Genomic DNA, 10,098 nt, shown 5'->3' with positions numbered 1-10,098 from the left:
TGATGCTGCTTGGCCTGCTGTGTTCATCCAGCTCTACACCTTGTTATACTATAACAGTGCACTTGTTTGCTTGAGACAAGGCAGAAGCCAATTTGAAAGTTTATTGGAACCACAATTGTAACACGGTTGGAGCTGATCTTTGAAATGAATTCTTTGTGCACCTCAGCCATTTCACTGAGCAGAGACAGTAGATCGAGATCAGATAGAGAATAACAAGCTCACATACAGACTCGGGTGCTTTGATGAAGATTTTGGTTTTCCCCAGCTGGTGCTGATCTGGATCCATGTTGACTGATCGGAGGAGGTGGACAACTCCTTGTTTCGGATCTCCTCTCCATGAAGGCCATGTCTCTTTAGTCAGAATAGCATACCTGCAATCAGAAAGGGGTGTTAGGTCCCTCGCAGAATGGTATGAATGTAGAAAAATAAAAGTAAAGGATTTATACAGTTGCCAACTTTCATTTCATTTAACTCAGCCCTGGAACTGAACAGTTAATGTTAAAAGATGAAATAAATGGCAATAGATGTTTTATACCATATCTAATCTACGAATAAATTGTTTGAAAATTCAGTGATATATGAAAATATTCTTTTGTGGTATATGCCAGAAATGATTGATTTATTGATAACATTGATCCCCTTATAACAGCTATGTATAAATAGCAAGTAGTCCATCTAGAACCCATACATGCATCACTAACGATCAATTCAGTTGGCAATTTTCACTGTTTTATTCATTGGTCATTTTACTAGAAAATAACCATATTCTAAATAACATGATAGTAGTGATTTAGTGTAGTTTGAATAACAGACATGTGCTCTCAAATCTAGAAATACTTTACATTTGTAATAGATTCCAGTCAAGATTCAAAATCACAAATAGTTAGTAATTCAGACTGTGATCTCTATATCCACAGCTCCACAAACAAGCTTACAAACAAGCTCCTTCCTTTCCCCCTTCTCTCAAACCAATGTCTAGTTGTCCTGCATTCCTCTCCAACTAATCAGGGGATCTCACCGCTACTCACCTTTTATATCAAGCCTGGCTTCTCTTCACCCATTCATATCATGCCAAAATCTAACAACCCCATACATTACCCTCATACCAAAGTCTGGTTTCTTTCCACATCTCACTCTTACAACAAAAATAAGCTTTTTTCCCTCTCTGGAAACTTGACACGTCACACATCACCCTCGCTACTTATCTGCTGATGGACTTTCTGATTGTAATTGACTCAATATTGGTCCATGATTATTAGGAATTCATGGACAAAGTCATTATCATTTTAGCCTGGGAATAAACATATCACATTGCAGAGCGTGTAGACATGTGCAAAATTAGTTCTATTCAATGCTGCAACATTTACAGCATAAGTATGTACAATTTGGTAGGAAAAATGGAAAGAGATGTGATGATTGAGTGCAGGAAAAGAGAGATCCAGGGTTGTATGTATGTACAATTTTGAAAGTAATCAGATAAACTGAGAAGATTGAAAGAAAACGTGGGCTCCTTGACTTTATTAATAGAGGAATACAGCAGAAAAGCAAGGATTTTATGTTAAACTAATCCTAAGTGTAGTAATAACTTCACTAATAATCAATTTAACATAATCATTTAAGTTTGTAACGTGACTCATATACACTTGCTGGATCGACATATTTGTAGGGACCCATTCTCTGCAAACAAAAGAAATATGTTTAAGCGTAGAGTCTTTTCTGAATTATCCAAGAGCTTAGGGAAGCCTATAGTTTCCCATTGCTTTCTTTATGACAATGTCTCAGCCAACCAGAGTCAACTCATCAACCAATCACCAAACCTTTTTCATCAAGTCTAAACTGCGATGATAGTTTGAAAATTGGTATTCTTGCATTTGACCTGATGAAGGAAGATGAAGAGCTTTGACAACACGTCTCTCCTTCCAGCAACGTTCAGGTAATGTGTTACTAAGAGACTGTCAGGTTAAACCATTATAAAAGCACTGCTCAGGCCTGAACTGGAGTGGTGTGTTCGATGCTGGGCACCACATTTGATAAAGAGAGTGCAGAAGAGATTTGCTGGCATGATACCAGGTATCAGTTACGTGCAGAGTTTGGAGGAGCTCAGGTTGTTCTCCTTCAAGCAGAATAAGTTGAAAGTAGAGTTTATCAGAGGTTTTAAGAATTATGAATGTCGATTGAAATAAGGAACAATTGCTACAGAAGAAACAGTAACCAAACAGCAGATGAACCTGAGCTGATGGGTGGAAAATTTTTTTCAGCACAGCAAAACATTGTGCACTGGAATGCACTGCATGAAAAGTTAATGAAAGCAAACCAAACAGAAACAGTTGAAAGAGAATTGAATACATATTTGAAAAGAAAAAAAAAAAATCGTGGCCAACAAAAAAAGGTCTCTGCCAAAAAGCTAGCTTGGAGTCAATGGGCTGAATGGAAGCCTTTTGCACTGTATCGTTCCTTGACTTCGGCTTTACCATTGTAGTTCATTCAATAAAGAAAGCAAAGAGGAAAACCCACATGTAGTTAATCTCAAAACAAAGTTAAGCAAAAAATTCAACCAAACAGCTAACCAATGAAAATCTACAAGATAAAGTCAAAGTAGTCCATTCATAAAATGATTTAGTTGATTCATGGGGAATTTTTAAGCTTGATTTGGTGGTTATAACCACTTGTACTGTATATTTTGTATCTGTTACAGATTCTGCTCTCTCATACAAATCTCCAGTTCAACACTTCTTGCAAACTGCATCTTTAGACTTCACGAGCATGCTGATTCTATTTGTGATATCACTATAAAATTCAATGTGGAAACACACTGTACTCCTACTTCAATGGGAACATAAAAAAGTCGAGTTAAATATTCAACTGGCTCGAAGTATAGACACTCCACATTCAATAGGCTAAAACAACCAGTTAAATTTATTTGAAAAAGCAGATGGCTCAAAAATAGAATAATTGGGACTTAAAGTGGAGAACAAAGCAACAGGAATTTTCAATTTATAATCCACCAGTAGTTTTAACTTCTGTAGTTCATCCAGTTTCTTAGGCTCTTAGTTAACTTAGAATTAAATGAAATGCTAAAGTCTATCCCCTCAACATCATTGACTATTGATTAAAAGAAAGGCCCGCGCAAAGAGAATGGCAACAGTCAAGTCCACCCTTAGCTTTTTGACAGCAGAATGCTATTTTTGATGTATGGCACAAGAAATACAAGGACTATACGCATGTAGAACTACTTGTAGACCAGCAAGAAATAAAAGAACAGACAGCGTTTGTTCAACTTACTTAAGGATATAATGATTAAAAGCACATTGGAATAACAAATTGAGCTTTATTTAGTCAGTGTGCATTTTAGTTTTGACAAGTAACCAGAATATCAGGGTTTATTTGTGATACTACACAATGATGAAATTAACAACAGTCGCTGCTGTGGATTGAGCCACTGGGACAATTTATAGGCAATTTCTCAATTAGACCAGCAAAATACAGAGCCTAATATTGATGTTAAGTATTTTAATATGGGTTGTCCAAATTACATGAACAAATGCAACTTGATCTCATTTGAAGTCAATTAAACAGTCACCTTTCTAAATTTTATTTGGAAAATGTTACGATGGTGATTTTGATTTACACTAAACACAAGAGCATAAATGCCACATTACAGGATTTCTCTCGCTCCTTCTTTAGGTGTCAGTAAGAAGGAGCAAAACTCTGCAAGCTTGGGTCTTCAAATAAATCTGTTGGACTATAACCTGTTGTTGTGTGATTTTTGTCCTTGTCCACCCCAGTCCAACACCGGCACCTCCACATCCTGGCTAATTTGTATGGACATTCAATGTAATTACCCCAGGTAGGGTCAATAGCAAAGTGCCTCACCTACCATTAGCAACTCTCAATGAACTACCAACATATGGCTGTATTGATTTAACAGAGTTTGAGCAGCAAAGACAAAGGGCACTTGTCCCAAAGATATGAAAGATGCTACATAAAGCAAGGTTTTTTTTGCCTCTTGATTACCGACAAGTACACAAGTGTGGCTATCAGAATGGAATAAAAATGCGTTTAACCATGATGTCCATCCATAGTGGACTCACTGTTTCAATTCAAGTGACCATTGACACAAAGAGGTACTACAAAATGACTGCTTGTAGAATCATTCTCCGAGCAACTCAACAAGGCTGCTTTGACAGCACCTTCCAAACCAGTGACCTCTACCATCCAGAAAGGCATGGGTAGCAATGCATGGGAACATCACTACCTGCAAGTTTCCCTCCATGCCACATAACATCCTGACTTGGAGTTATATCACTGATCTTTCAATGTTACTGGATGAAAACCTGGAACTCTCTTTCTAACAGCACTGTGAATGTATTTATATCTAAGGACTGGCCAGGTTCAAGAAAGCAACTCTCCATCACTTCTCCAGGGCAATTAGGGATGGGCAATAAATGCTGGCCTAACCAATGACGCCAACATCCCATGAATAAATAAACAATTGGTGCTTCCTAGAGACATAGAGGGGAAAAAAGATTTTTCAAAGCACTGCTAGTAGTCAGCGAGCAGCATGTGAAACAGACTCCCATAGCAAGCCTCACCTCTGCAAGAATTTCTTAAAAACTCGTCTGTAAGCGTAACCTGCTCGCCGCACTCGGATATTTTCCTTTAAACCTAGATACTCCACTTGGTGCTTCACTCTAAAAAGGAAACAATAAACATTAACTGTATAACAGGGTATGAACATCTAACTGATGAATACTTGTACTAATAAGCTCGATCCCATACAGGGGTGTAATTTGCAGAACCCGTTTGCAATCTGGAGACTGCATGTACATAAAATGTGGCCAACAATGTATTTGGAATTAAACCTTTTGCTGCCTATATTTAAATGTACTCTTTCTATGATCATACATCCAAATGTATCAATTACCCTCCTGAGTACACTCCAGGACTATGAAATTACACCATGTCAATGCAGCCTCCGATACAGTGTAGCAATCTTAGTTTTGAGTCAAAGGTTGCAGGTTTAAGCTTGGTCTGTCTATTCAGGCGGACCCAAGAAATCAAATCATGCGATTTGAAGAAGGGCATTGAAGTTGTCTGCACCAATGTTTATCATTCAGTGACAAAAACAAAATCTGATTATCCACTCTGCTCTTTGTGGGAAGCTGCCAGGCACAAAATGTCTGCGACATGTACCACAATTCAAAAGTGCTTCATTGTACTTGTCATGATTTTGGATTCCCCGAGAATGTGAATCATGCTTTATAAAAACAAGCTCTTCCTTTACATACAAATATCAATCAAGTTTACCTGAAGTGTTGTATCTGGCACTACAGAGGCTGTTTAAAATAATCAGCTGGAAGTAACAGATGTAAAAAAATTTCAAACACACCAAGTGCTTCTCTTCAGCTTCACTCTGAGGCTCAAATGACAGCAATAGATTCAAAGGCCAGCAATCATTGCCTACTTTCTGGCGACAATTACAAACCATTTGAATATGTGTACCGGTCATTAAAAAGGAGCCAATCAATCTGTACAACAATACGAAGAAATAAATTGGAGTAAGTTTTTTTAATGTTTGCCATTAGTTCCCATTTAAACAATTCCTTCTGTGGAATATTAGTCAGGCCCACCATCACTGACCTTCCACCTGTCCCTCACCCTCTGCCTTTCCATTTAGGTTGATCCAATTCTGTTTGGTCACATGACACTGAGGTACACATCAACAATTATATAGAGCGTTAGTGAGGCCACACCCAGACTACTTTGGTCAGTTGTACCTTCCTCACATAGTGATAGACATATTTGCCCTAAATGGAATGCAACGAAAGGTCACTCATCGGATTTTTAAAATGACAGGATTGTCCTGTGAGGAGGGATTAAGTAGACTAGGCCTATAATCCCTACAGTTTAAAGAATGAGGTGATCTAATCAGAGCATATAAATTCTTAGGGTGATTTACATGGTTTGGTACTGAGAAAATGTTTCCTTTGGCTGGGGAATCCAGAACATAGAGTAACAGCAGCGGAATATAAATTGGCCATTTAGGGCCGAGACAAAGAGAAATTTCATCAAAGGATCATGAATCTTTAAACTTTCGGCTCAGGATGGCGTTGGATGTGCTGTCTTGGAGTGTATTGGAGATAGAAACTGCACTGAGGGGATTGAGGGAAATGAATGGCACTGTTGTAAATGATGGTTCCTTTAAGAATGAACCAGGACATGCTTCTGAGAGAGAGCAATTGATGCTCATTGGAGGGTACATTTAAGGGCTGGTTTTCCTAGTCTGGACGGTTAGTCAGGAAGGGGAGAGAACAGACTTAAGTTTGTATTGAATTATAAAATGCAAATAAATAGTTGTGGAAGGCAGATTTGCTCCTGCTTCAGTAAATGGATGGCCAGTAATTTGGAATTCTGGACTGGAATGGACTTCAGAGATTAGGGGTTAGTTGTATATTTTGGATATCAAGCTACTCACAATTACTAAAGGCAGGTCTTGCAGGGAAATCCATGCTTTATAAGGCTGTAGCTAGACAGAGGAGTTCTCTTAATTGCTTTGGGAATCATACTGTGGCCACATTACAACAACCGCTCTGGTTGACTGTGGAGATTTCGTACGTCTTTGCTGAGTCACAGCTACCAATTGTGTTGACTGAAAGCAGGAGTATTTGTACCATTCAATATGCCAGGAAGGGCAAAGGCCCACCACTCCCCTGAAGCTGTGTCACTGTGCATGAGTGTAAGTGTCTGGACAGGATCAGGAGAAGATGGGAAGATCAAATGGTCACAATATCTACTGACACTCAGACATCATTAAGTTAAAGGAGCAAGCAGTTCTAATACTCTTCCACAATTTATAGTCTTCAGAGATTTAGAAAAGCAGGAGAAATATATTTATTTAAGGGGGTTACTGACTTTGAGACTGATGGGATGATTTGGTCATCTATTTAACTTCCCTTTGGAAACGGTTACCTGTTCTCCTCCCAATCCCTGGGCTTCTTGGTTTCATTAGGTTTGATACAGCGGATATAGTGTGGTGTACACTTCATCAGAGTGCCCACAAGATCATTGGCTTGTTTCTGAAAAAGGCAAAATAAAAAAAAAATTGATCAGAAAACACTGCAACAGATGGAGGCTATACCTTTGAATTAAGAGGTCTATCCAGTTGTCTCTGAGGAATATGTTAGTGCTATTGATCTTCAATATTGACGCATAGCATCAGTACTGGACATCATGATGAAGCCTGCCCAGTGATTTATCTATAATACATGCGGCTAACACAGGCTCATCATTGTTCAGATATTACATTTCAACATTTTTAAAAGTACACACGAAAGAAAATTCATAATTTTCTACCTATTTCCTGTCAAATATTTGAGTTCTGCCAGGGATTTAGCTGGCAGACTATAGAAACAACAGGATTCAATAACCATCTGGATCTACCTATTTAAAATATTTCATTGTTACTCTGAATATTGATCTTCGAGACAGACACACCAGTTCTCTCTGAGCAAGTAAACATTGTAACTGCATGCCAGACTGTCCATGATGAATGCCACAACTATTACATGTCGAGAAACAGATTAATGGATGCATTCCTCTGTGCTATACAATACAATAACACACAAATTGTTGGCAAGTTGAGTAATTCTTGCAAAATTATTCACGACACTGACAACAAAGTGAAACTGATGCCATTGTAATGAAACCAGGTGGAATGAACCAAAGATAGTAGGAACTGCAGATGCTGGAGAATCCGAGACAACAAGGTGCAGGGCTGGATGAACACAGCAGGCCAAGCAGGATCATAGGAGCAGAGAGGCTGACGTTTCGGGCCTAGACCCTTCATCAGAAAAGGGGGAGGGGAAGGGGGTTTTGAAATAAATAGGGAGAGAGTGGGAGGCGGATAGAAGAGGGACAGAGGAGAGGATAGGTGGAGAGGAAACAAACAGGTCGAAGAGGCGGGGATGGGGCCAGGAAAGGTGAGTGTAGGTAGGGAGTTAGGAAGGGGATAGGTCAGTCCAGGGAGGACGGACAGGTCAAGGGGGCGGGATGAGGTTGGTTGGTAGGAGATGGAGGTGCGGCTTGAGGTGGGAGGAGGGGATAGGTGGGAGGAAGAACAGGTTAGGGAGGCAGGGATGAGTTGGACTGGTTTTGGGATGCGGTGGGGGGAGGGGAGATTTTGAAACTTGTGAAATCCACATTGATACCATTGGGCTGCAGGGTTCCCAAGCGGAATATGAGTTGCTGTTCCTGCAACCTTCGGGTAACCAAGCTGTGTTTTCTAAAGCTTCAGTGAGTTAAATTGCGTCTAGAGTTCACGGGACTAGTAAGGGACTGGTTATGTTTTCCATTAATACGCCATTCCACTTTTGGGTGTTGCTGTGGTTTTTGTTGTGGTTAGCTATGGGACCGTGACACAACCCAAGAGAAATCTCCTTAGCGTCATTGTACTTGACGCACAATTTGCTTGCACAACATACTCACTTGTAGAGTGACTGAGCAAGAAAACCTGTGGTTTCTTTATTCCCGAAATGGAGCATAGAAATATTTGGAGTTAGGGCTATCTCAACTTACACACAGCAAGTGAAGATCCTTTTAAAATGGAACCATTGTTCCCTTAGCTATTTTTGCCTTCCTGAAGAAACAGCCTTGCCTTCACCTGCCAATTGCCAACACCAATGTCATTGGGAATTACAAGATTTTATTTATATTTCTCGGGATGCATTGCCAATCTCTAATTGTCCTTGAATTGACTGGCTTGCTTGGTCATTTGAGAGGCACTCACATTGCTGTGGATCTGGAGTCGTGTGTGGGCTAGATCAGGGAATGGACAGCACATTTCTTCATCTGAAAGACTTCAATGAACCAAATGGATTTTTGTGAAAATCCAGTAGTTTCATGATTATTATTAATGAGACAAGCATTTTATTTCAGATTTATTAATCAAATTTAAATTCTCCCTAGTGTGATTTGTATGTATATTCAAGGACATTTAAGTTACTAGCCCAGTAACATTACCACTACATTAATGTCTGTCCAGAATAACATCCCATTACTCTGTGGAGCACGTATTGCTGAAGACAGGCAATGGTTGGGATTCTCATTGAAAGGGCAGGGAGACACATCAGTAACAAGAAGTACCTTAATTTTGCTGCCTGCAGTTGTGGGTCGGCCCTTCTTTTCTGCTTGTAGACTTTCAGGAAAAAGTGCACGAATGAAAGGGCTGTGAAGCAGCAACAAACACAATTAAACACGCACACAATGCAAACGATTTACACAATCAGCTCTGAACAGTCCGTGCACGCATACAAGGAGCTTTTCTTCCACTTACAGCTCACTGCTCTGCATGAGTTCAATCAGGTCAGTGAAAAGAACATCCCGATTCCGTTCACAGAAACCTTCCACATTGTAAGACACCTAGACAGAAGGCAAATTTGAAAGATTTGAGCTATATTTTGCAGCCTACAGGTGTTACAACAAATCTTTTTATTAAGAAGGTCTCAGTTGATGGTCAGCATTACGCCCCTCTGCTCAGCAATATTATCTGAAAATACTGCGTCAGTTTCCACATGTGTGTTGGCTCTCTCGACCTGAGTCGGTATAGAATTCTGTGACAGATACACAGGAAGTACCTGGGGATTGGTGCATACTTTACATGGATCTGTGAGATTCAAAAGGTAATTGCCACTGCATACAATTTCTGATGTTGAAAGAGAAAGCCCTTTAATTTTTAAAAAATTCAATGGCCAATCCAGTATTTATTACCATGCCTAGTTGCCCTTACGAAGGTGGTGCTGTGCTGCCTTCTTGAAACACTGCAGTCCATGTGCTTTAGGTAAGCCCACAATGCCAGTAGGGACAGAGTTCCAGGATTTTGACCCAGAGACATTGAAGGATTGTAAGTGGCATGGAGGGGAACTTACAGGTAGTAGTGAGAGATAGTAGGAACTGCCAATGCTGGAGAATCTGAGACAACAAGGTGTAGAGCTGGATGAACACAGCAGGCCAGGCAGCATCAGAGGAGCAGGAAAGCTGACGTTTCGGGTCTGGACCCTTCAGGTCCAAAACATCAGCTTTCCTGCTCCTCTGATGCTGCCT

The 10,098-nt window shown here is 39.9% G+C and overlaps 1 protein-coding gene across 1 annotated transcript; it reads right to left on the bottom strand.

The window, feature by feature from the left end:
- Nucleotides 1-226: 226 nt before the first annotated feature.
- Nucleotides 227-9,417, bottom strand: LOC125482135 (unconventional myosin-Ie-like; the record flags this gene model as incomplete). The annotated part of the gene is made up of 5 exons (XM_048594134.1): nucleotides 227-371; nucleotides 4,593-4,691; nucleotides 6,970-7,076; nucleotides 9,142-9,223; nucleotides 9,332-9,417. Coding segments are annotated over 5 exons (519 nt in total), but the record flags the coding sequence as incomplete, so codon positions are not given.
- Nucleotides 9,418-10,098: the final 681 nt, after the last annotated feature.

This window comes from Rhincodon typus, unplaced genomic scaffold (assembly GCF_021869965.1).
Source record: "Rhincodon typus isolate 14 unplaced genomic scaffold, sRhiTyp1.1 hic_rhity00006239, whole genome shotgun sequence".
Taxonomy (NCBI): domain Eukaryota; kingdom Metazoa; phylum Chordata; class Chondrichthyes; order Orectolobiformes; family Rhincodontidae; genus Rhincodon; species Rhincodon typus.
This window is presented reverse-complemented; position numbering and strand designations above follow the sequence as displayed.